The 27095-nt window shown below is 38.5% G+C and overlaps 2 protein-coding genes across 3 annotated transcripts; one reads left to right on the forward strand and one right to left on the reverse strand.

Annotated features, from left to right (window-relative positions):
• Positions 1-2861: 2861 nt before the first annotated feature.
• Positions 2862-4665, forward strand: LOC134623351 (GTP-binding protein Rhes-like). The gene has a single exon (XM_063468513.1). The coding sequence runs from the start codon at positions 3298-3300 to the stop codon at positions 3922-3924; it is 627 nt and encodes a 208-aa protein (XP_063324583.1). The 5' UTR covers positions 2862-3297; the 3' UTR covers positions 3925-4665.
• A 2647-nt stretch (positions 4666-7312) lies between these two features.
• LOC134623350 (phosphoribosyl pyrophosphate synthase-associated protein 1-like) lies at positions 7313-26943 on the reverse strand. Of its 2 annotated transcripts, XM_063468511.1 has the most exons (11): positions 26230-26943; positions 23992-24044; positions 23828-23894; positions 22351-22523; positions 21247-21362; positions 21069-21124; positions 19300-19445; positions 12512-12553; positions 10817-10887; positions 10335-10481; positions 7313-7836 (listed from the first exon to the last, which is right to left on the reverse strand). In XM_063468511.1, exons 1-11 carry the CDS (start codon positions 26391-26393, stop codon positions 7678-7680), a joined length of 1194 nt encoding a protein of 397 aa, XP_063324581.1. In that variant the 5' UTR covers positions 26394-26943; the 3' UTR covers positions 7313-7677. The 2 variants fall into 2 exon arrangements, with proteins under 2 accessions (XP_063324581.1, XP_063324582.1); XM_063468512.1 differs by lacking the exon at positions 12512-12553 and having other exon boundaries at positions 7315-7836.
• Positions 26944-27095: the final 152 nt, after the last annotated feature.

The following is a 27095-nucleotide window of genomic DNA, read 5'->3' on the forward strand; positions in this document are numbered from 1 at the left end:
TAATCATAATTGACTTTGGCTAAAAGACAGTTCAGGGACTGATATCTGAACAAAAAGGACCCGAGAGAGGTTTTATTTTTGTTCTTTTTAATAACACTAATATGAACTTTTCTCCTGTTTAAAAAAAGTTCTAATTAACTACACTGGAATTAAAAGAAGAGAATTTTTTTTTTTTTTTAAAAAAAGAAGAAATTGGACTAAGTGTGTGTTTGTCCCAATTCACTTCAGTTATTCACCCGAGTACTGGTTCAAGTTCCACCTACAGTTAGGTCTTAGTAAGTTTTTGGACGGTTACGTTTTTGCTCCAGTACATCAGCATGGTGATGAACATTGTCAACCGTGTAATTGCTTTCATGATGCTGTTTCTTGATTACAGACTTTGACAATGACTCTCAGAAAATTGGGGACGGTGTATAAAATGGCTACTTCCAAAGCAGTTAATCCAATACTGGTTAAGCTAAATTAAAGTTAAATTTACAGTTCAATTACACCTTTATTGATCCACCATTTTGGCGTGCAGAGGTAAAAATGCAAAAAATAAGTCACTTTACAAAAACTGATAGACCTGTCTAAGAGGTGCTCCAGTTGATGTCCATCAGTTACAGAATATTTTCACGATTAGCCTTGAACGATAGTTGTCCTCACTGTCAACAAAGAGAGAAAAAGATGTACTACTTTTGAATATTTTAAGCATTTTTCTGCATCTTTTCTTAGTTTTCTTTTAGTTCCACAGGGAAAAAACAAACAAACTGTAACTCCAATACATTTTGTGTGCCACTGCATCATTACTGGGGCAAGGTTGTGCATGCATACAAAAGGAAATAAGCTGAAGTAGATTGGCACATTCATTACAATAGTGTCACGACACAGCTCGTGGAAACAAAGCAACCTGTTGAGCTGCCACTGAAAACTGCATGTAAACTAAAAATCAAAGCGTTCAGACGACAGGAGGATAAAACAAAAGTGCTATTTCTGCATCAAACAGCATCAACACTGCATTGGACTGAACAGCCACGGAATCATTATGTTGTTCTATGGTATACAACAGCGCTAACACACATCAGAGCTGAATTCGTTTCAGTCCGACAGGCAACGCCATCTGGTCATTATCATCTCCACGGGGCAACGTGACCGTAAATAGAAAAATGCCTGGGATGTGAGACATAATGGCACATGAAGTACACAAAAAAACATCCAGAGGCAACAGATGGGAAGGCCACTTTTCATTTACTTTGTTAACTATTAATGGGCAGGGCTTCACGTTGTGTGAGGTCCACTTTTAATTTACATATTTCCACTGCATTTTTTAGTGCATTAGGCTTGTAACAAGAAGCCACAGTAACAAAGCAATAACTCTTACAGTAAAGCTGTGCTTAATGACAGTGCTTAATTAAATTTTGTTTTCTTTATGGTATATTTCTCTTTAGTTGCCTCATGTACGTCAGCTGGTATTTCTTACATTTCCCACATTACACCTCTAGATTGGGGTAGTTTAAATATATTTTTATTTTATGCTCCAACTACATGCTGTTGCTCAGTTAAATATTGCACAGTAAATTATATTTTATGCAGTGATCATGTCATGGATGTATTTTAGCACACTGTGCACACTGTACACAGTATCTAATAACTATAGCAATAAAATGAAATACTACACAAAGTAATGGACAAGAGCCTGAAGAAGACCACTATTTAAGTTTATGCAAATAATACCTGCTATGTTGACAATCTTGCAATTTCAGAAACTGTCAACGCACTGAAATGTATTCTTAAGATTTCAATGCGTACAAAGCAACCTGAGCCTAACAACAGGATACAGTTTATCTTGTGATTTAACTGAACTACCTTTGACTCGTCTGAAAGTGATCAAATCAAGCTGTGAAATTGCTTTTCTACAAATTTAAATTCCCGAGCACTGACTTCCTCGCATTGTTTTAGTCCACAGCTGAATTCCCACAGCGCTTTGCTCTGTTGCTCAGCTCAGACAGATCAGTCCCCAGATGAAAGCATACGAGTGCATATTAAAAATATGAGCAGCTGGGACAGGTTGCAGTGTTCTCCAGAGCTTGCCGTGTTTCCACGCTGCTGCGTAACCTAACAAACCGGGTAGGCTGTGAGACGATGTCAATCTCCTGGAGGGGAATTTAAGAGGCTCACAAGTCTGATTCACTCCCAAGGAACAAACTGAAAGCAGGCAGGATTAATTCTTAGACAGCTAGAGGCATACTTGCTAGTAATAGCCCACATTAATGAATAATAAAGGCTGAGGAGCTTAAGTCACATTTCTTTTGTTTGCTTGATTTTTGTTTATTATCTCAACTTCCAAATTATTATATGCAATGGCAGCTTTTGCTCAACAACAGCTTACCTGGAAGCTAACCTTCAATTCCTGTATTCATTTTAAGTGAAGATAATCTTATGGACAATGTTTGGTTTTGCAACAAATTCATTGTGTATTTTGTATGCACCATGAATTCATCACCTGAGATGACTGTTTATCATTTTGTGAATCTTATATTATTTATTGCAAATGAGTTACTGATAGCAATTTATGGTGAATAAGACGTCAGAGCTTTTATCATCAGAAATTATGTTCATATATTGGATGACCATGTCTAATCAAGATGAACTCTATGACGAATAAATACAACAGATAAGATAAAAAAGTACTGCCCATCCTGCTGCAACCAAAGAAAATGTCAAAATGCTGCTTAATGAAATAAACTACCTGATTATTTGTGTGCATTTCTTTCCTTATACTATCAAACCTGAGGTACTATTTCCTTCCACTGAAGTACTCTGCGACTCTTTGGAATAATAATCAGGGCTCTACTCAGACAATATTTTCTATGCTATGCTTGTCATGTATCCACTCTCAGATAGCGCCTCCTTTCTCTGCCTGAAGTGGCCCTTTACACTGATTTACATACTCTGCAATCATTGGTTGTCAAGATGTTGTACTTCAACAGGCTGCCTTGAGCTGATTGGCTGCAATCGCAGGGGTGGGCCACTGAGCTCTCTCACCAAAACAGGCATAAAAGGCAGTGTGTGTAGGTTTAGGGCACAGTGAAGTACCCAATAAGCAGCTTCGACAGGGAGCTTAAAAACTGTCAGGTGAAAAAACAAAAAGGAAAGAAGCTCAGGAACAAGAATTTCCAAACTGCACATGGAGAGATTTCCTTGAGAAAATATTTAGGTTAAAGATTACTGGCAGGTTTAAAATTTGCAAGTGCATAAAATAAGACACTTTTTGGGACATTTTCTTTTCTCAATTGGGCCAAGAAAGAAAAATAAGACATGTCTCTGGAGGTGAAGGAGAAGACACACGTGCGCCTAGTGTTTCTGGGAGCAGCAGGCGTGGGGAAGACGGCCCTTATCAGACGCTTTCTCCAAGACACCTTTGAGCCCAAACATCGGCGTACTGTGGAGGAGCTGCACAGTAAAGAATATGACATTGGCGGGGTCAAAGTCACCGTGGAAATCCTGGACACCAGCGGTAGCTACTCCTTCCCCGCCATGCGCAAGCTCTCAATCCAAAGCAGTGATGCCTTCGCACTGGTGTACGCTGTGGATGACCCAGAATCACTGGAGGCTGTCAAGAGCCTCCGAGATGAGATTCTTGAGATCAAAGAGGACAAGTACACACCAATCGTGGTGGTGGGAAACAAGGTGGACAGAGAAGAGGAGCGTCAAGTGTCCAACGAGGACGTGCTATCAACTGTAGAGATGGACTGGAACAACAGTTATGTGGAAACTTCAGCAAAGGAAAATTCCAATGTCGTTGAAGTGTTCAAGGAGCTCCTGCAACAGGCAAACCTTCCCAGCCGCCTCAGCCCCGCACTACGTCGACGCAGGGAGACCTTTCCAAAAGACACCGATTTTCGGCCACCCATGAACAAGACCAACAGCTGTATTTTGTCATAGTGAGTGTCACAGGAGGGGAGATGGTGTTTTGCTTCACAAAAAGCCAGGGTGGATGAGAATATGGAAGGTATGTTGTGAAACTCAGTGCTGCTGGACAGAGAGAATGAGAGAGAAACCTGGACATCATAAGAGCTGCCTGGCTGGGATTATGGACACACACAAACACACACAAAAAACACTTCAGGAAGAAGAAAATAAGTACAGACCGAACCTAAACAGACTGCTACCTTATGAATATCTGTGAACCTAAAATTAAATGGAGAGAATGAATTAGATGTGTACTTGATGTAACGTTGTTGTTGCTTATTTGGTGACATGCTGCTGGTGTTCAGATCACTGTAAAGCTATTGAATTTCAATGTAAAAAGTTCCTCATGTTAAGCTATCTGGACTGTTGCTATCCTTTGTTTACTAAGGGGAAGTTTGTGTTTATATGTATCAGGTGTGGCCTCTGCAAAAGTTGTATATCTCATGTAATTTTTTTTTAACTTAGTGATTCACCTGTAGCACATGATACTGTTTGAATTTTTTTAATTGGGATTTTCTACTAAGCATAACATTACCCTTGTATTTAAAAAAAAACTGTGGTCAAATGGAAATATAAATGCACTTTTCATTTTGATGTGGCCATTCAAAATGCTTGTTTTTATAAATTTCATTTTTTTATCATTACATGTATGCATATATTTTTTAGCTGTTTATTTAACAAATGTATGTGGAATAGTGTCTTTAATGTGTAATAAAAGTGAAAAGCAACACTTGTGAAAATGTTTCTGTTTCTGTAAATAAACATACCTAGGTACATAATTAAAGACATGAAAAATAGATAAGCATTGATATGTATGTGAAGAAGTACAACATCAATTTTATTCCACCCATGCAATTCAGAGGGGCTGGACCCTTTACCAGCTGTCATAGGGCGAATGATAGGAATACACCCTGGACAAATCACCAGCCTGTCACAAGGCTAACACAGAGCGACAGACAACCATTCACAGCTACAGCCAATTTCAAAATGCTCATGCATATCTTTGGACTGTAGGAGGAAGATGGGAGAGAACCCAAACAAGCAAAGGGAGAACATGCAAACACTAAACTGAAATGCCCCAGCAGGCCAGTGGATTTAAACTCAGGGCTTTCCTTCTGTGATGCAACAGTGATAACCACAGCACCGGAATTATTATTTACACTAAAGGATGTCAGGAGTTTACAAATTCATAAGGTAGTAATAAGGTAACAAAATAAGCAAAAAGACAATAGAAACCGTGCTGATAAAAAGTAGTGTATACATAAAGTTGGAAGCCAAGAAGAAGACTTAATTGTCACAAGATTAATGCAGCAAAAATTATTTTCTAGAACATATGTTTTGGAGTCTTATAGCCCTCTTATAACACAAAAAGCTAAACTGAAAGGTATAATTACATAATATGAGATGGTTAAATATGATGAAGTAAAGCTTAGAAGCATCTCTTTGTTAATGCCATGCATACATTATAGGACCGTAAAGACTGTTTGTTTTGGGTGAGGCCCCAGCATGCTCCATCTACCGTTCCCTTTGCATGGGCAGTCATAAAATTACAAAATGAAGTATTCACTGTTCACTGTTCTTGCTACTCATTTTTTTGTGACGAGTGATTTAAACAAAATAAAAAATGAGAACATCCGATAAAAGCAATTGTGATTAGCGCAATTTGTGCTCTAAATTTCTTAACTGCACGTCTGCCAGTATTTTCTGACCTCTGTTGCCATCTGCTGGTGAAAAACACACATTACATTAACTGAGGCCTCAATGTGGGTATGCTATATTTACTGTGGTACCTGCAAACAAGGTTATATACAGGTTAAATACAACCTTTAAAAACAGACATATTTAAGGCAGGCCTATTGAGGAAAAGGATTTTATGTATGACACCAAAACACCTGCAGCCAAATCTATAAAAAAAAAAAAAGACTTTTATGTCAACTTTAGCATAGGTTAGTAAGGTCAGCACTACTGTCTCCACCCCTGAGGCAATGGTAGACAAAGTTAAGCAAAAGAAATGAAGCCTCTCATTAGCATCACAACATTTGAATACTGAACAGTTGTGCATTACTACTGTGTAGCTGTGACAACACAGATCATTATGCAGTTCCTGAAATGGCTGTGCATGGTTCCCCTACATGCAACTGGGAGACAGTTGTAGTTCTGGTCCGAACACCCCCCCCCCAATCAGATTAGACTGAACAAAGTTTCCTGTTTTAATTTGAGGAAGTGGCCTGGTAGACGTTTGTGGGCAGTTCCTCTTTCAGTCCACATTTAAACATTCTTCCGCACTCTGCTCTTGCTCATTTGCGAAGGAAGGGAGGCCTAACAGCTTCACAGTCATGCAGGTGTGTGCTTTTGCCATCTTGTTACATGGAGTTGTACTTTAATTTACACCAAGGAATAGCTTAGGCTCTTTAGAATACATGTACATATTTTATTATCCCACTGAGAATGCTTTACTAATGCTAAATGATCATATTTACTGGGTTGGTGACTATTTAAACAGTTCTGACTTTTTCCAATAACAAGTCTCTGCCCCTAGACTTGGTCAAAGCTCCTCAGCAGATTGAAGTGACTCTGAGGCGTTTAGAACAAGTTCAGGGTCTTGGACAGAAACACAAAGATTACGAAATGTCTACGTGGTGCCCGCATGTGAAAATGTAGTTATTTAAACGTTTTGTCTCTCTGTAGAAAAAAAAAAAAAAAAAAAATCTGCCACATGTCTATATTTACTCGTTTGTGAGTCATGTTTCGATGAGTAATACACTTATAAATTTGCCTTTGCTTGAAATATGTTGAAAAAAAGTAAACTGAAAATTACATTAAATTTTAATTAATACAAAGCAGCATCCACTATTAGTTTCCGCTTTACACTTGAAATTCTGATCATCTAGTTTACTTTACATTGCTTGCAAAAGATTTCTATTTGCAGAATTTATTTTAAAAAAGAAAATCTCAACGGCCTGGCTCCAAAACCACAAATCATTTTTCCCCTTCCTTATCTGGACTGCATTTCATTTCCTCCTAAGTATTGTGCGTTATCACATATGACAACTGTAAAAGTATTAATCATGAAGTACTGTAAACTAACTGCAGGTGGGTACTTCATGCTTTTCCATGCTTCACAAAAACAGCCGCCTGAACAGTGACTGAAACTGCTACCGAGAGTTTCAGTTCAGGTGTGAAGCCGCTTTACTGTAGTTTTCTGGCAGTTCCACAAAAGTCTTCACACATCTATGGTAAAATACAAATGAATGTATATGAAAATGCCAGATGTGGTATAGAGCTTTACTTCCCCACCCAGTTATTCAGCTTAGCATTTATCATTCTGAATCAAGATGGTATCAAAAAAATAAATAAATAGATAAAAAATAAACATAAAAAAGCCCCATGAAGAACAGCTTTATTTGCCAAACGCTACAGTGTAATGAGAGGGTCCACGTGATACATCATTTGTGACATTTATGTTGTCACGACTGTATGAAAGACACATTAGCGAAGTGAAACCATTGAGTAGTGTGTACAGTTTTTCTGTGTAACAGATAAGAGAAATAAACCAAAGTCTGAGTTTCATATGTAACATACAGTACACAGAGTCAGTTATTCTCTAAAGATTAACAGGAAAACAAACTGTAACAGCTTAAAAGCCGAGCTTAAAGTAAACTGGATTCTTGGTCCTCAGTGTATGTGCTTATTAATGATGTAGCCTAAATGTACGTGTGTGTTGCCTCAGTCATCCATAGCAATGTTGCGGAACAGATAGGCCATGGATTCTCCGTTGTGGATGCGTCTGATCGCCTCAGCCAGGATCATACTGACGTCCACGGTTTTGATTTTTGGACACTGAAGCTTCTGGACCTCATGGGGAACAGTGTTGGTCACCACCACCTGAAAGCACAATGTACCCTTTTATCTCAAAGTATTTCACACAGGTACACAGGTTTTTTTGAACCACAATCTTAAATTTTCTATTATTTAACAACACCGGAAGTTAAGGATAAATGCAGCTTTATTTAGTAGTGCATTTTCATTTTTTTTTGTTTGTGTGTCAAATGTTGTTACATCTTGTAATTACATGTCACACATACATGTTAATAAAATTGTATCTTTCATTTATAACGTCTGTTATGACTAAAAGCAATTCTTTCACCCCAACTCTCGAGCTTTGTTCCTTCTTAAGCTATAACACAAAACAACACCCAAGCATGAAAGCATAGAAAGATGAACAAATAAAGATTTAATATACACAAAACATTATGATTGTTAATTTCCCTTTTTGGGAAGGAATACATCTCATTAGACATATAGTAGATGTACATCACCACACACTTTATTAGCTGCAACCTGCTAGTACTGGGTTTGATTCCTACTTCCTTCAGAAGTGCCTCAGTTCTTTGTAGCATAGATGTAACAAGGTTGTAGAAACATTCCTCAGAGATTTTGGCCCATATTGATATGATGACATCTCACAGTTGCTGCAGATTTGTCAGCTGCACATCTATGATGAGAAGCTCCCATTCCACATCCAAAAAGTGCTGTATTAAATAAAGATTTGGTGACTATGGAGGCCATTTGAGAGCATGAACTTAGGGCTGGGCGATATGGCCTAAAATCCATATCACGGTATAATTTGAAGCATGTGCGGTAACGATATATATCACGATATATTCTTTTCTTCTGTATAACGTATTTTACACACTATAAGGCACACTTAAAATCCTTTAATTTTCTCAAAAATCGACAGTGTGCCTTATGTATAAATTCTGGTTATGCTTACTGACCTCGAACCGATTTTATGTGGCACACGGCGCGCAGAAATCTGTCAAAAATGTTTTAGTACGACTTTGGTAAGCTATGAAGGCGCACCGCTTGATGGATTGTTGGAGCATTACGGCTACCGTAGGCAGGAGCCTCGCGGAGTAGTTAAAAACTGTCTAAATTCTTTCATCTTTAATAAAATGATCGGCGTTGCTGCTTTACCAGGTGGAACAATTAAGTTTAACATCCAGGCATCCATGAAAACAGAATTTATTAAATTCAACGGAGTTAGAAGTTAGCAGGAAGTTAGCCCGCTAGCTTCCACCTAAACATGATATGCCATGTTCTGACTGAGAGATTTCTGAAAAAATTAAAACGTATAGCTCTGCTATCACTTCCAACATAAATAAAGACAGAAAACTAAACAGCAGTGACTTTTGTAAGGTTACTGAAGTCGGACTAGCTGGTATATAACGATGTGCTACAAACTTTTTACCACTCGATAAAAGTTAACGTGAGGGTTTCTGGTGGTTAGGGACAAATGCAAATTGCATGGCAGGATGCTATAAACGGACCAAACTTCAGTCAGGAGAACAACTGAGATAGTCCATCCGCAATACGAGGTTAGTCATTAATATACTGCAACAACATGGGAATAGAGCAGCTGCGAGAGAATTCAGCACTAATGAATCAATGGTACAGAAGTGGAGGAAGTGCAGTTTTTGGCTTTCCCCATATTCCAAAAGTGCTTCGTCTCTTTGCTATTACTGTCGCCCGGCATAATTTGCAGATGATGTTGTTTGCAGCCACTGCAATGCTTTCGACCAAAACAGGCGCAGCTGGATGACACCATCAACATGTGCTATCGCGGTAGAGCGGTATAGTCAAAATCTCTACCGTTGGCCAAATTTATATCGTTTCTACCGCCCACCCCTACATGAACTCACTGTGACATTCTAGAAACCAGTTTGGGATAATTAGATCCATTTGTAACAAGCCACATTAACTTGCTGGAAGCAGCTCTAAGTATGCCAAGCAATTATTCCCCACACCATAAACATCACCACTACCCGCTTTGAAACGATGCAGAATGGAGCCACGCTCTCATGTTTACACTGAATTCTGACCCTAACGCTCCAGTGTTGCAGCAGAAACCGAGGTGTAAATCAGTTTGGCCATTTTCCTTTGACATCAATAAGGCATTCTCTCCCAGAGAAGAGGAAGATGTCAGTAGATGAGCAATTTCTGAAAAACAGATGAGTAAATCTGGCACCACCAACCATTCTATCACTTAAAATCATTAAATCACCTGTTTGATGCCCAGTTTGAAATTCAGCAGGTCATCTTGACAAAGTTTACATGCCTAAACGCTCTGAGACACGGCCATGTGCTTGGCTGATTAGACAGTATTGTTAATGAATGTGTGTACCTAATAAAGTGGCCAGTGAGTGCGTACCTAGGATGAGACCGCTTCAAAAGTTTGGTTGTGAAATTTTTCACCCATTAGTTTTACTTTTACAGAAAGAGTACAGCAGATCTCTAATGCTGATGCGTTTCCATGGACTGCTAAAAGTTAATGTCAGTAACGGGTAATTATAATCAATTATACCAAGTGCACATTATTTTACCTCATCAATAGCAGATTCTTCTATTAGTCTCGGAGCCTCTGCTGACAGCAAGCCATGTGTAGCCATGACATAGATCTTGTAGGCTCCCCTCTCCTTCAGAATTTCTGCTGCTGCAACAAAGTCTTCCACATCGTCTATAATATCATCCTAAGAAAATGCCCACACATACAGACAAAAACTGAATTTCAGCATTTACATTTTGGTGTAAACAAAAAGAAGCCTTTTCCCTGTAGCTTATGCAGTGGCATTACTAACCATATTTGAAATCCTTTATTGGAAAGATGATTATTTATTGTTAATTTATTGAAAATTAACAATAGATTCTGAACACAGAAAAGATATGATCACACTGCACTTTTTTATAAACCCCCCACTAAAGCTGTTTCCTACCAATACATATATGTATGAGATGCCATTATTCAGTTAAAATAGTAGATTTCTAAACTGTTTTAAGATAATCACATAAAACTTAGAGCTCTTACAACAATGATGGCAATTCGGCCTCCTACATCGCCAACAACACTGATAGGGGGCTTCTCCTTTGCCATCATCACTAAAAGACACAAAAATATTAGCATTACTCTCAGGAAAAAAAGACAGGTCTTTTCTTTTAACCCAAATCAGAGGAAGCTTATTGGAATGAAGTAAAGTTAAGGAACATTTGGTGAGAAGGGATTTGGTTAAAACCTGCAAACACCATGCAAGACACCTTTAACCCAATAAGCTTCAACTACCACAGTACCATTCAAACTGTTAAGATTTTGGCAAAAATATATAATTCCACAGTTTTCACATTTGTCCTTCCAACTAAATCCAAACCAAGACGTACAGCTGCTTTTGGTACAGTGGTAGGTATGACTGCAGAACTGGGTTTCCCTTTGAAAACAGACCAGAATCGATTCTTATTTGTAATCCAAAACACTATTTACCACCATAAGAATATAAAAAGGTTCATCTTGGAGATTCACTAAGGGTCATTGGAAATTTAAGTTGCTCAACCCAAACATATAACATTAAAATGTACCTGAAGGGATTTCAAGCAACAATTGATTCAGGTCTAGAACTCAACACATCTTATTTGTTGCGCTTCCCACATGGAAATCCCAATAATGTCAAAAATCAGATGTACAAAGGCTACTGTGCAAAATATACATTTTAAAATAGTTATTTCTGGATTGAGAAGGAAGTCATGAAACTAAAGTCTTAATACTATTTAGACGTTTTGGACAGAAGGAATCACGCAGAATCTGACACCTAAAACTCAAAAACAGAAACTTCAAACAAGATGATGTAATCACAGTGCAAAACATAACTATCAAAGGGTGGTGTTATTGTTTGTCAGGATTTCTTTCATGTTAAGCAATTAATGAATAATAGTTTTGAGTTAACACTAAAATGCTAATATGCCTGGAGCAGGGGTAGGCAACTCCAGGCCTCGAGTCCCGGTGTCCTGCAGGTTTTAGATGTGTCCTTGGTCAAATACAGCTGATTCAAATTGCTAAATGACCTCCTCAACATGTAATGAAGTTCTCCAGAGGCCTGGTAATGAACTAATCATTTGATTCAGGCGTGTGTTGACCTAGGGTGATATCTAAAACCTGCAGGACACCGGCACTCGAGGCCTGGAGTTGCCCAACCCTGGCCTAGAGGCTTTTCTCCATAATTTAATACTTTATTCATAATATCATTCATTTAAGAGTTTCTCACTCGGGTAACAATTATTAATTTTATAAGAATCGATATTATTTTAACAGATGATGCAAAAAAGAAGGCTTCCAGCAATTACCATGAACACTCACCAGACACTGTGGCTCAAAGATGAATATCAAGACAGTGCATTTCACTCAGTGTATGTGAAATTCACTGTAAATAACTTTGTAAGTCAAAAAATTACTCACAGTATTTAATGTTGACATGGTATGGGGTATAACCCTTCTTTTGCTGCACTAACTGGTTTTATTAACGTCAATTTGAAATGCCGTATTCATCTTTCAGAACAGTGTGTGATAGGAAAAAAGTAGTGATTTAATCCTAAAAAAGAGGAAACCTCATTCAGGTTCTACAGGTGACCAGCGCCACTTAGAAGTGGAAGCCTTCAGCAACTCACTGTCACTCCATGCAGGGAAGCATAAACAATCAATAGGAGTCAAGAGTGGATTCAGGCAATATTATCATACTTGGAAGCTCTATCCCAGGGAATGGGACCTGTCTCCTGCTTGCTGTGGAAAAGGATAGGATGGTACAAAACATTATGGCATGATTAGACAAATAATTCAATACCGCCCCCAAAATTATTCTAAAAACTCAGAGCAACCAGGCTTAGACTTAAAAGGCCTGACATTTTATGTAATCAATGCAAAGTGAAATTGGGGGAGATGACATAAGAAGAGTCAGATTCAGCCCTTGCTGGAGACAGCAAAAAGATATTGCAGACATATTTCCAAGTTGAGGCGGGAGAACAGGGGAGATGGTTTAGCTGAAAGGAGAGTACATAGGGTGGAATGAGATGAGGGAAATAAATCTGGCGCTGAAATGAAGGAAGCGACGGTGGCAGGTAGCTCAGACATTGTTATAACAGGTGGTTATAACAATGTCTGAGGCAGAGCTGGCCTGCAAGCTTTTGGGAAAACTGCACATGTTGCTGTTTGTTGCTGTGCCATCAGCATTACTCTTATCTTAAAACGTGTTAATATTTTTAAAACTCCTGCAGCAACTACAGCACCGTGCCAGTTTATGGAGGTCTAATCTGTCAAGCTTAGGACAAACGAATGAAATGGTTTTGATTTAGATTATGATCAGATGTAGTTGCCTGTTCAAAGTGAATACAAAGAAGAGGCTTTCTGTTTATTTCATTTAAAAGGGAGAAAGCATATTAATTACCCAGATATGGATCCATCATGCAAATGTGTCAGACTTAGCCATAGAGGCTAATCTCTCCTGGCTCTGCGACAAGACAGTGACCTGTCTAAATTTTACCCCATCTCTCCCCCTTTGGTAGCTGGGATAGGCTCCAGTCCCCTGAACTGGATAAGCAGGAGAGGATGGACGGATGGATTGATGCTAATCTTTATTATTAGTGCCGTAAGTTTGAATAAACATTATATTCTTACTAAAAATGTCATGTTTGACAACACAATGTTTTAAACCTGGCATATACCATTGAGTTAGTGGTCAAAATAAATAATACGCAATGGGAGAGCCTCTCAGTCAGGACTCTGCCAGTGCTGTTTTTACAGGGCAGCTCTCATGATTATTATGCACACTAAGGTAAGAATTGAGGAACTCAAACATTAAAAGAACACTGCTGGTGTCTTGGCAAAGAATCAAAACAGGAACAGGGAGCTTGTGGAAGCTTTCTAACAATTAACATGAAAATAAAAATGGGCTTCCGCTTCCGGCCGATGGAGTAAGTAGCAGCGAAAGGCAGCTCCGCTAAGATTTTTGATTATCCAAACCTCCTGGGACATATATCGACTTTGATTTGGACCAAGATTCAACTATACAAACTCCTCCTGAATAAAGCGAGTCATGAAGAGTAGTCGGAAATACACGCAAAAAACTTTGTCGTCAATTTCTGCTACATCTGGCAGCGAAGAGTCACAACACGACATGGCGGACGAGAACTCACCAATCTCCGTGAGGATCCTTCGGAGCGAACTGCAAGCCTACCGAGACGGTATGATGAACGATATTAAGACGCAGATAGAGAATATGCATGAAAACTTACGTGAGGACATTTCCTCGCTAAGAGAAGAAGCTAAAGCAGACACCAATAAGCTTCGACATGAGCTATCACAGAAAATAGAGGCACTGCACGAAACTCATGCAGAAACGACAAGTATACAGAAGGACATGGAGCGGGCCCTCTGCGACACTACAGAGAGATTGACAGCCCTGGAGAAAGATCACGAGACCCTAAAGAAAGATTACAACAAGCTACACGACAAATGCCTGGATTTAGAAAATAGAAGCCGCAGAAAAAATCTGCGTGTGGTGGGCATTAATGAGGACGCAGAGGGGGGAAACCCCAGCCGTTTCATGGCAGAATTTTTCTCAGAAGTGCTCGGGAAAGAAAATGATGATTCGCGTATTATGATAGACCGAGCCCACAGAACCCTTGCCCCGAAACCGCGGACAGGGGAGCGCCCAAGAGCCATGATAGTCCGCCTGCACTACTACACCGACAGAGAGAAGATTCTGCGATTGTCCAGGGAAAAAGGCCGCCTCTTCTACAAAGGATCACCTGTACACATCTTCCCTGACATGAATCCCGAGGTCAGCAAACTTCGCGCGTCATTCAACTCCGTGAAAGGGAAACTGCGGAATGCTGGCATCCCGTACAGTCTGTACTACCCCGCGAAGCTGACTATAACGGTGGACAACGCTAAGCACTCATTCACAGATCCGCGTGAGGCAGAGAAGTTCGTCAGTACCCACGTCCAGAGTCCAGCCACATCTACCACTCAGGAGGGATAGTGAGTGCCATCTCTACAAACAACATAACCCAGGAGGGAATAGTATATAATAATAGACAATCTTAAGGAGTTTAGTGGTAAGTCTAATGTCTACAGCCTGTAAAAAGCTGGACAAAAATTGTTTTTATTTTCTTTTATTTTCCATTTGCAGCTCGATTTTGCTGCAAATGAAGAATTGGTTCTGGTTTGAGTTCGTGAGGTTGATCTTTAGTTTGGTTCAAGAAAGTTGTGAATTTCAGAGGATCACTTTTAGAAAGCTCAGAGTAAGATCCATCAACCACTCAGTAACAGTTAATAACTATTGGTACCTCTACTGAGAGAACGCCACAAAATCTTGTCAACTGTGTAACATGGAACTGTAAGGGACTCAGGGGACCAGTGAAATGAGGAAACATTTTAGCTCACTTAAAAAAAGTAAATGCGGATATAATCTTTTTCCAAGAAACGCATCTAAAAGTACAAGACCATAATAGATTACGATGCAAATGGATAGAACAAATATTTCACTCTACGTTTAATGCTGGAAGCAGAGGTACAGCCATACTGATCAAAAAATCAGTACCATTTACAGCAGCAAAAGTACTACCAGACACTCAGGGTAGATATGTTATTGTAACTGGCAAACTTTATGGTCATTTAGTTATGTTAGTAAATATTTACGCTCCAAATGTGGACGACGAGCAATTTATACGGTCGATAATATCGAAGCTTCCGGATATCGATACTCATCAATTAATCATAGGAGGTGATTTTAACTTGGTGTTAAATACTAACCTTGATAGATCATCAAGTAAACCAGCCAAAATATCTAAATCGGCAAAGGCCATCCAGGAATTTATGGGAAATTATGGAATAATTGATCCGTGCAGAGTTCAGAATCCTAATGCGCGACAATACTCATTTTATTCTCCAGTCCACCAGACATATACCAGGATAGACTTTTTTTTTAATCGACTCTAAATTTCTACCGTCAGTAAAGCACTGTGAATATGGCACAATAATGTTGTCGGATCACAGCCCCCTCCTTTTGCAACTAGCCCTCGGGTTTAATCACACAACAAAGATATGGAGATTTGATAATAGTTTAATATCAAATAAACAGGGGATAGAAGATATTAAGAACCAAATTGATTTTTACCTGTCAATTAACAACACTCCGGATATTACCAAGTCTACCTTGTGGGAAGCACTAAAAGCGTACATTCGGGGGCAGTCAATTTCCCGGAAGAGTCTAATGAATAAACAACAAAGAGAAGAAGAAAGTCGTATAAAAGACAAGATACAGGAAGTAGACAGACAACACACGGCGCAGCCCTCGACAGTCTTGCACAAGAAGAAACTGTCCCTGCAAGCCGATTTGGATTTGATGTATACCGCAAGAACAGTCAAGCTTCTAACCAGGGCAAAATATAAATATTATGAACAGGGGGAAAGGATGGGTAAAGTTCTAGCACAACAAATCAAGAGACAAGCAGCAAAAAGATTGATCACAGAAATTCGCACCAATACGGGACAAATAACGAGGGATCCAAAGGAGATAAATGGTATATTCAAAAGTTTCTACGCAGACTTATACACCTCAGAATCAAAAAAGAACCCCGCACTATTTGAGATGTTCTTTAACAAGTTTAGTGTACCTGTGATCAACCCAGACAAAGTAGAACAACTCGAAAAATCCATAACTATACAAGAGATACAGCAGGCAATAGATAATTTACAGAACTCCAAGGCTCTGGGTCCAGACGGTTATACTTCAGAATTTTACAAGGCCTTTAAAGACCGCATCTCACCCCTGTTACTAGAAGTATATAATGAGGCGCTGGACAAAAAAGCCCTACCGCCGACTCTATATCAGGCAAGCATTTCTTTGATTTATAAAAAAGAAAAGGATCCTTTAGACCCGGCTTCATATAGACCGATCAGCTTAATTAATGTAGATAATAAGATACTTGCAAAGATTTTAGGAACACGCCTGGAAACGGTCATGCCAACAATTATATCTCAGGACCAAACAGGATTTATCAAAGACAGGCAGCTGTTTTTTAATATTAGAAGACTTTTAAACATTATCTATACGCAAGACAAGCATAATCCTAATCCTGAAATTTTGCTTTCTTTGGACGCGGAGAAGGCCTTCGACAGGGTCGAGTGGGATTATCTCTTCTTGACCCTGTCGAGGTTCGGATTTGGCCCTAAATTTATCTCTCTGGTTAAACTACTATACACCCAACCGAAAGTGTCGGTACAAACAAACAATGTCCACTCCGACTATTTCGACCTGAATCGCTCAACAAGACAAGGCTGTCCTCTTTCACCCCTGCTTTTTGCATTAGCTATTGAACCTTTAGCTCTTCTACTGCGCTCAACAGACGAATATACAGGGATCAGAAGGGGAAAAGCAGAACATAAAGTCTCGCTTTACGCAGATGATTTACTACTGTATATTTCTAACCCTGCAAAATCAGTCCCGGTCATCATGGAAATTTTGCAGAATTTCGGAGAAGTGTCAGGATACAAATTGAATTTATCTAAAAGTGTGCTGTTCCCAATCAACTCTAAAGGAATAGGCAACCCAAGTAGTTTCAATGCCTTACCATTTCGGGTTTCTAATCAGTTCCGATATCTTGGAATAAATATCACTCAGGATTATGGTTTATTCAAACATAATCTCTCTAAATTATATGAGGAAACAAAAAATAACATAGACAAATGGATTAATCTACCAATTTCACTGGCAGGGAGGATAAACATTGTTAGAATGAATATTCTTCCCAAATTCTTGGTTTTATTTCAGTGTATCCCTATTGTGATTAATAAAGCCTTTTTTTAATAAATTAGACTCTTTAATATCCTATTTCATATGGAACAGAAAGAATCCAAGAATCAAGAAAGGCTACTTGCAGAGACCGACATGTCAGGGAGGGATGGGATTACCATGCTTCCGTCTGTATTATTGGTCATGTAATGTTCGTTCCATGTCGTTATGGTTGCGCACTGAGGGGGCCGACTGGACAACGATGGAGAATGAAAGCTGTTACCCCTCCTCATTAGAAGCTATGATCTATTCAGCTCTCCCTATCCCTAAACATGACTTTAAAAATCCTGTAGTCTCTCATACAATTAAAATCTGGACACAGATAAGGAAACATTTCGGGTGGAAGGAAGCCTCCATATTAACTCCACTCACGAATAACGCAACATTCACACCATCACTTTCAAACACTTCATTTCTCCAATGGAACCACAAGGGGCTGCACTCAATAAAGGACTTATTCATCAACAAGGTTTTTCCCACATTTCGGCAACTGCAAGAAAAATTAGACTTACACAGTAATGACTTTTTCAAATACTTACAGATCAGAAGTTTTGTAAGGAGGCTTTTTCCATCTTTTCCAGATCGGCCCCCAGACTCTGCCTTAGATAACTTATTTCAGTTTGATCCACTCAAGAAAGGACTGATTACAAAAATTCACAATGCGCTGTCACAACTGGATGGAACTGTCACACTTGACTATCTGAGAGAGGCTTGGCAGTGTGACCTTGGCACAAGAATCACAGACAGTCAATGGACAAAAGCCCAGAAAAATGTACACTCTTCCTCTGTCTGTATTCGTCATGGACTCTTACAGTTTAAAGTGTTACATAGACTTCATTTATCAAAGTTGAAACTGTCAAAGATGTTCCCCAATGTAAACTCGTCCTGCGAAAGATGTAAACAGCAACCTGCTTCACTGGCGCATATGTTTTGGAATTGTCCCCGTATAGCAACATATTGGAAAAATGTCTTTCATATACTGTCTACAATTCTTAAAAAAACACTTAAGCCAGACCCAATCTGTGCTTTATTTGGAGTGAAGCCGGTTGTTGTAGACCTATCAGCCACCCAACATAATGTGATACGTTTTGTGACACTGCTGGCACGCCGTTTAATTCTACTAAATTGGAAACAAAAGGTGCCTCCTACCACATCAGCGTTAACACAAGATGTATTGAGACACTTGCAGCTGGAAAGAATTAAACTCCTATTAAGGGGGAGGTTGGAGGAATTCCATTCAACCTGGCAACCATTTATAGATTTCTTCAATACTGTACAGACATAAATGATCACTGAGCCTCATTGGTAGTTCGATTAATAGCATCCTCTGTCTAACGTTCTTTCAGTGTTTGTTGTTGCTTTTTCTTTTTGTTTTGTTTTGTTCTGATTTTGTTTAATTTTTATTGTATATATGTAACCATTTATATTTGAATCATAGTTGCCTTTATGATAAAGAAAACTGGAAAACCAAATAAAGAGATTTGGAAAAAAAATAAATAAATAAAAATGAATTTTTCTAAAGACAGCCAGTAACAAAAAACAGAGTTCGTAATAAAACAGTTTCCTTTCCCAGTAAAATTATAATACCTGTAAATGACCATCAAGGCTTCAAGAAAAAAAAGAGAAAGAAAAGCAACAACAACAGATACAGATAGGTTTGCGCCGTTTATCTTACATGGTAGCTCCAGGCCAGTGTGTCCTGTGATAGCACGAGACAAAGGGGGAGAATGTCGACCATCAGCCATATCGGACTCTGAGTGGTGGGCCTCCCCGTGTATCACTGCCAGCCCAAGTCGCAGCCTCTCAGCATAGGACTGAGCTCTAGGACAGACAAACATGCAGACACACAATGTCAAAGAAACTGACAAAAACAACACATAAAAAATACACAGAGAAAAGAGAGCAGAAAGAAGTTTGCAAAGGACAGAGATTACACCAACAAAGAAAAAGTGGTATATTGAAAACACAAAAGCACAATTAGGAGGCCATACAAGCGTTAGGCATTCTTTTGTTTCTTAATTTAGTCTCTAGCTTGTCCACACTTTCACTTTCAGCTCAGTTTAGCCTACAAAGCACTGCACATCCCACAACCAGCCTATAGCTGGAACCAACTACCCATTGAGGTCAGGTTGTCTCCAACCTTAGTCATTTTTAAAACAGCTTTATTCACAATTGCTTTTACTTAAGTTATTCCTACTCACTTATTATTATTATTATTATTTTGTTCTTTTTATTCTCATTGCTGTTATTACTATAGGTGTTATTTCTGCCCCTCCCCCTTCTTTTACACTTTGGTTTTAATTTTATTTTAACCATAGATGGGTTCCTCAATCTGGATGAAAGTTACTATAAAAACTCCCTAGAGCACCAAGATCGTTAACATGTATATTGCATTTATAGTGTTGGGAATTATTTTTATAACACTCAGATCCTTACAAGTCATATATGTGTAGTAGCTGATCACAAAATGAACATCGACATTAAGTCTTTGTTATGTGTATGTGATCATTTGCAAATAAATTTTGCTAAACAATTTTAAGTGCAGTGGCACATGGGGGTTACTGGAATGCACTGTCATGCATGTCTTTAAACAAGTAACTGTAATGCTAACAGAGCCTGTAGGTGATTGCTTTGTCTTACACAATTAATATGTAGCATGCAAAGAAGAACCATGAATATATGTTTTTAAATCACTTTCTTAAATTAGCATATGCCAGTATGTTCATACATGAGCGAAGCAAATAAATGGTGCAGGCCCACAGTGTTAATAGCTCCGAAACCTATGATTGCTATGATTGCTAAACCTATGATTAGTGATGATCTTTTTTTCTTTAAAAAAAAAAAAAAAAAAAAAAAAAAGGATGTCATGTTCTGTGAATGCAACTAACAGCAGTCATGATTTAATAAAGCTACTACACAACAAGCATCTGATTCAATCTGCGACAATGGCAAAAACTGTGGAACATGTAGCTTGCTCTGAAGAGAATTGTGCACAGTGCATGTAGTGAACACCTGAAACATTAAGAAGATCATAAAAGGACGAAAAGGTTTCAATAGGTTATTAGGTATTTAAGCTGCTTACAGAATGACCCACCCACCAGGCAGGCCCCATAGGGACTTTAGTAATCATGTGACTTTGAGCACAAGACTCAAGACTCAAGTATGAGGAAGAACCTCATGCTTGAAAACATCCTACACCATTAATTCAGTCTTTACGTTTTGAATACTAAGGTGTGTGTAGCTTTTATCTGACTTTTTTCTAGCTCACAAAAGGTAACACTTTAAACTTTATTTCAGCTTAATTTGAAAATACCCCTTTAACGTCAAACTTTGCATATACATCATTCAGTATAGTGAAGGCAAAAAAAGTCAAGAGAAACAGTACTAATGCATTTAATAATAGCAACTTTAAAGATATCGGCATTGTCAGACTTGCCAAATTACCTCTTAGCAGCCGAGGGGGACTTTGCAACAATGACAGCATTCCTGTAATTTGGGACCTGAAGAGAAAAAAAAATACTCTTGACCTCTAACCATTTATACATAACAGTAAAACACTATTTGTGTGTATGTTTGATGATCAGGCACGTCTTGTTGAGCCTACAGTATAAAGCAATCTAACCTCCTCCTGAATGTACTGGATGAGGAAAGGGGAAGCTCTCAGGTTGTCAACAGGGAAGTTAAAAAAGCCTTGGATTTCTTTCTGGTGAAGATCCATAGTGATGATGTGAGTTAGCCCTGCAGTACAAACACATAACATATGTTTATGTGTCTGTGAAATTATATAGTTTCAGAAATGCCTGTAGCATGAAATTAAAGCTCTTCAAGATTGGTGACAGAAAAATAAAATTTTGATCTTTTTTAAAAGTTGATAGCTTCGCAAATTATTAAATCACTGGTTTTAAGGACAGTGAACTAAGACAACTGAAATAAGAAAATGGAATTAACAATAAAAAGGTAGGACATTTTGTAAAACAATACATTTAGGTATTTACATGTACAGTTTCTTACATCCCTAAGCCTGTACATACTGCACAAATTTTGAAACATTTGTAGATTTCACAACTTCTAGTGGCTGACTTATAATCACACAGGAAGATTGTTTCTACCAACTTGCAGGTATTTGTTTGCCATTTGGAAGAAGCATAAACAGTATGACTGAGCAAGACCTGGAACATACTGAGAAACTAGACACTGAATAACATTCTGGCAGAAGACCACCCTGTGAATCCTGCAATAACACTAACTGGGTTATTGTGCTAAAAAACAAACATGAATGGAAACAGGCAGTATTACGTTTATTCACCTTTTAACTTTTTTTTAAATTTACATTTTCAACCATTTTTAAAAGGTCAACAAAACTTGTCTTCAGGCTCAGTAAGCAGGCAAGGCAAGACTCCTACTCCTCGTTCTCAAGTTATCGCATTCAAAAACATGGGTGTCCACGCCACCCGCCCGGCCAGCAGGATGACGACAATCCCCCGCCAGCCTTTTACGCCTGAGGAGTAAAAACTGAGTCAGACTGGAAAAATACACTAATTCAACCTGGGTCTGATAAAGCATCACTACTAAAACAATACTCACTATTCAAGCTACAGTCGTAATGTACCTCCCCTCCTACTTTTAGTGTCACTGACTGTTTGTTGACTTTAATCTGCACTTTCTTTTACTGGGTATAAAAAACACAAAACAATGATGACAAAGGAAATGAGAACAACGTATATACCAGCTTTAGCTAACATGGATGCTAGCAGCTTGCAGACAATGGAGCCTCTCTTCCTCATCTTGCACTGCTTGCTGTAAGGAAAGTAGGGAATGACCCCGATGATGTTCTTGGCACAGGACGTCTTTAGGGCATAAGCCATAACCAGCAGCTCCATGACAGCTGTGTTGACATCTCTGAGCAACACAACATCAAAAGAAAGAAAGAAATAAGAGACCATATCAGGTGCCACGGACTGCAAGGTACAGGTATGGAATATTGAATCTAAGGACAAAAAATACAGAACGATGCTTTATAATTATGAGATGAAAGAGACTGTTCGGTCTGCCATTAAACATTTGTTTGCAAACATCATGTCAACAGACAGTGCAAACACCACTGTATCTGAACAAAGGTTCACTTTTTTCTTTTTCTTCTTTTTTTTATTTGCATCGTTTACAAATAACCTGCACCATCGAAACAGGTTTTTCCTGTGAACCCCGAGAGAAGAACAGCTTTAAAAGTCAGCTAACGTAAATGAGTTTGATTCAGGAAAAACATTCGCATGTAAGAAAAGGTCTAACAGATGATTCTGATCTATAGTAACTACAAATCAAAACTGTGCTGCGATGACGACTGTCAGGAAAGTTATTTATATTATTATTAGACCAGTTTGACTACTTTTGTTTTTTGTTTTTAATGGCAAGACACAACATGTAGATAGGCAGGTGCCTCATCTGCTGCCTCTAAAAAAACAACCTTGATGACCTCTGGTTGTTTTTTTAGAGCCAGTCTTTTCGTCATAGCAAAAGAATGACAACGGTGGAAACAACAAGGTGGAAAACTCACCTCACATGACATGAAAAGGAAAACTTAACTGAGTCACAGCACAAAAATAGATATGCTTCGACTCCTGTTAGAATTCCTAGTAACTATCTGAGGTCAGATTTTAAAAAGCTGGCCATATTATTGTGTCACATAAAAGACACATGCTTATAACATAAAACATTGAAAACACCCCGATTTCAGTAATAAAGTACTTTAGAACATTAAATAAATTGATTAAGAGTTGTGTCTGATCAGAACTGTATTATTTTATCAAAGCATAAAGTTGTCTTAGCTGATGTGTTTGCAGTTAATTGGTCATTTACATATCCAACAGAAAGTGATACATTTGCACTCATTTGGGGTCATCTTTTTCGGTTCCACCTAATCCAGCCAACCGTTCACTCTCACTTCTTGTAAAACATATACATTCACTGGCCACTTTATTAGGTATGCCTAAGCATCTCAACAACTCAATGTCATGCAGACATGGTCAAAACAACCAGCTAATTTTTCAAGCCAGGTGGCTAATCTAAGCTTTTTTTCGTTTGTTTGTTCTTTTGTTTTTTCTAGCTCAATATTGGTGTCGCTGGATGACAGACATTTAAGAACACCAAATACTACCTTTAAAAGATGAATCATTTTTCTTTTTTTTTGCTAAAGACATCTGTCTCACCTGGGAATGGTCTGAATGATAAAGATGTCTTGTCCACGGACAGATTCTTTCACATCCACTCTAGTCTCTGAATAAAAAGCACAGTTTTTTTATGTATTCATGAGTTACTGTGGCAACAGGAAACCATAGTTCATTAATATTTGACATTAAATGCTTGGCCTCACCTGAATTTGACTCTTGATAAACCACTGACTTGCCCAACTCCACCCCCAAACGCCTGGGGAAAAAAACAGAGTTAAAAAAACATACCTTGGTGTATTGCACTAACTGAAGCGTATAAATATTATTTTTGTACTAAGACACTATTTTCTGCCCAGCAGTTTGATAGCTCTCCATCTGAAGAACTAAAGTTTAAAATTATTACATTATTGTGTGGAAATAAACCTGATATTTTTGGCTATCAACATCGTGTGTGTCAAAATCCATTTATGCAGGTGAAATGATCAGTTTCTTAAATGATTTTAAGAAATACATATAATTAACAAATAATTTTGGTCACTGATAACTGACCTTTTCTATTTTCTGATATAAATTTGGAAGTTTGAACTTACTGGTGAGACAAAATAAGACATTTCTTTACTTGCTTTATCCCCCTAGATCACATCATAGAAATTGTACTTTGTTTCTTTACCGTTAGTCTCAAAGGTAAACACCTCAATTTGGGCTCTGTTAAGTTGGTGGTTCTTACAAAAAAATTATAAATCTTAACTAGAAGCTATTTAGGTCAAAATGCAACAGCCAAAATGCAAGCAGAGAACCCATCAGTCTGTACTCTGCATTGCTGCCTCACCCTGTTTGCATTCATAAATCTCAGACTTGTTACAATCTTTGAGATAGCTCAATTTTTTGTTATGACGGTACCATAAAGTAGCCCAATAAAAACAGGGGTTGAACATATGGGACATTCTCCTTAAGTTTTTTTCTTTTTCCTGTTCATAGAAAGATATATTTGTCTAACCAGGGAAGGTTTCAAGCATGTTGTTTTCCTTTCATTATCCAGTGAAGAATAAAAATAAGGATGCTTTTGTTCCAGCCATATTCACACCCAGCCTCTGAGTGCACCTCAGCATAAATATTCAGTACAGTATTCATTAATATTTTTCTCTCTATTTTCTCTGTCATTTTTTAAAACCTTTGCTCCCCAAGAAAACACAGCATGAAAATGCAAGCATAATCTGGCTAAAAAAAAATCTCCTGCAACTTTGCCAAGCACTGAAAACTAAGAAACCGCGATTCTTTCCCCTCCCTACTGGGTGGGAAGTGCAACTTCCATCTGGCTATCTGACAAGGCTACAGGAGCAAAAAAACAAATAAAACAAAGACAACAAAAAAATAAAGGATGCTTTCAAATTACAGTAAGAGAACCACTTGTTTTTAACCAAAAGAAACACTGCTTCGTGTACATGCTCTATGAATCACGGCCAATTAAGTATTTTGCGGCTATCACAGTAATACCCAGTAGTAAATCTATACCATGCTTACTTCGAAGACAGACCTGAATCTGAAAAGCATACTCCCTTTGTAACAATGATTACCACTGACAGGTCTGACAGGTTTATCTCCCATTGCAGAAAAAAAAACAGATTTGTCATTAGCTAATAAAAAAAATTCTTCACTGTATAGTGCTGTCCTCAGTGTTTTGTTACTATGTAATAGCACTTCAAAATAAAAATGATTTTTAGGAAAAGTGGCAGGTTTGGTTATGTTGACCATTGAGGTACATAAATTGGAGCATACATAAATTCAAGTTTAACAGCCAATAAGCTGATTAAATAGTTACACAGCATGCAATGACATCTGGAATCAGTTATCAAAAAGTAAGATAGGCAGTTTAGTTGAAGTAAACATCAATACTTTAACATATAACAAATATTTATACACTTTTGCAGATTTACTGTCACATCTTCAGGTACAATGAGGTGATGCATATCCACTTAATTGGATTTTATTAAAATGTTCAGTGCAAAGTCTTTTTTTAATCTCCGTTTCTAAAGCTTTTATTCTTTGGTTCAGTATTTGCCATAAAACTTGTTGAAGTGTGTTAAAAAGGATGTTTTGAACATGCATTACGTAATGTACGAATGTAGGCCATGTACACTGGGTCACACTACGCTGAGCAGTTACACCATCATCTTGTGGCGAGAGTAGTGTGATTGTCATGCCTTGGTCCACAGTTTTCACAATAGTGATTGTTTTTGTCGCACTGAATTAAAAACAACGTAAAGTCACACGCGTGCAGCTGTAACGTGGTGTTTTGACAGACACTTGGCTTGCTAGCAAGGCCATGTCAACATCACACACGAAGCAACATGACTGTGTACTCAACATGACTATGTATTAAATCGTTAAATATGTTGCAATGACACGAACACGTTAAGTCAACAGTTATTAATTTCACTTACTCTGTTATCTTCTGGGCCAGCTCGGTGCATGCGGTGGAAGAGTTGGCAGAAAAAACACGGTAGCCACCTCTGGCAATGTTCATTTTCGTGTAACCATAGGACAGCTTTGGGGACTGAGACTGAGAGACCAAAGACCTGTGACCCCCAAAGCGTCTAACTGGCATGTTGGTTTGGACTCACTGTGGGCTCTGGTTTTGTTTATCTTAAAGTGCCCAATTTAGCTGAAAACCGACTACTATACTTGAATCTAGTTCGAGCACGTTTTAGATCCCAGCCATGCAGACGATTCTTAAATTAATAAAAATACAATAAACACTAAAACGCTACAACCAAAAACACTGTATATACGCTACACCAACAAAGAGCACATGCTCCACGTGTAATGTGGACGCAACACTAGCGTTAGCGAATCAACGACCACCCACAAATCGCCAACCGCCACACAAACCCCCACTCTACCACAGTCCACAGCAGATGGAAAGCTGAGCTCTCCGTTTCCATGCGGTCACTTACGCTGTGACGCATTCAGAGCAAACGCGCTGCTTTTCGAAACTATGAAGGGAACTGAAAGGTGCCAAAAGCAGCCTTGGGTACAGCAACAACCCGCTGCTGCAAACACGTCGCCCGGATAATTAAAATGTAGCTGTGTTAAAACTTTCTGTATCAAAGCCGTCGCAGTAAGAGAAAAACGCCACGTGCACAAGCTCATTGGATGTAGGAAAGTCGCGACTGACAGCTGGTGGCCCAATCAGAAAGAAGTTAGAAATAGCAGGCGCGCGTGATTAAATTTTTAACCAATCAGAAACCGGGATTCGTATTACCTAAAATTAAAGCGCAACGGTGTAAAAAAAGAAATGTGGTGGGAC

The sequence above is a fragment of the Pelmatolapia mariae genome, unplaced genomic scaffold (genome assembly GCF_036321145.2).
Source record: "Pelmatolapia mariae isolate MD_Pm_ZW unplaced genomic scaffold, Pm_UMD_F_2 NODE_ptg000570l+_length_109192_cov_1, whole genome shotgun sequence".
Lineage (NCBI taxonomy): Eukaryota > Metazoa > Chordata > Actinopteri > Cichliformes > Cichlidae > Pelmatolapia > Pelmatolapia mariae.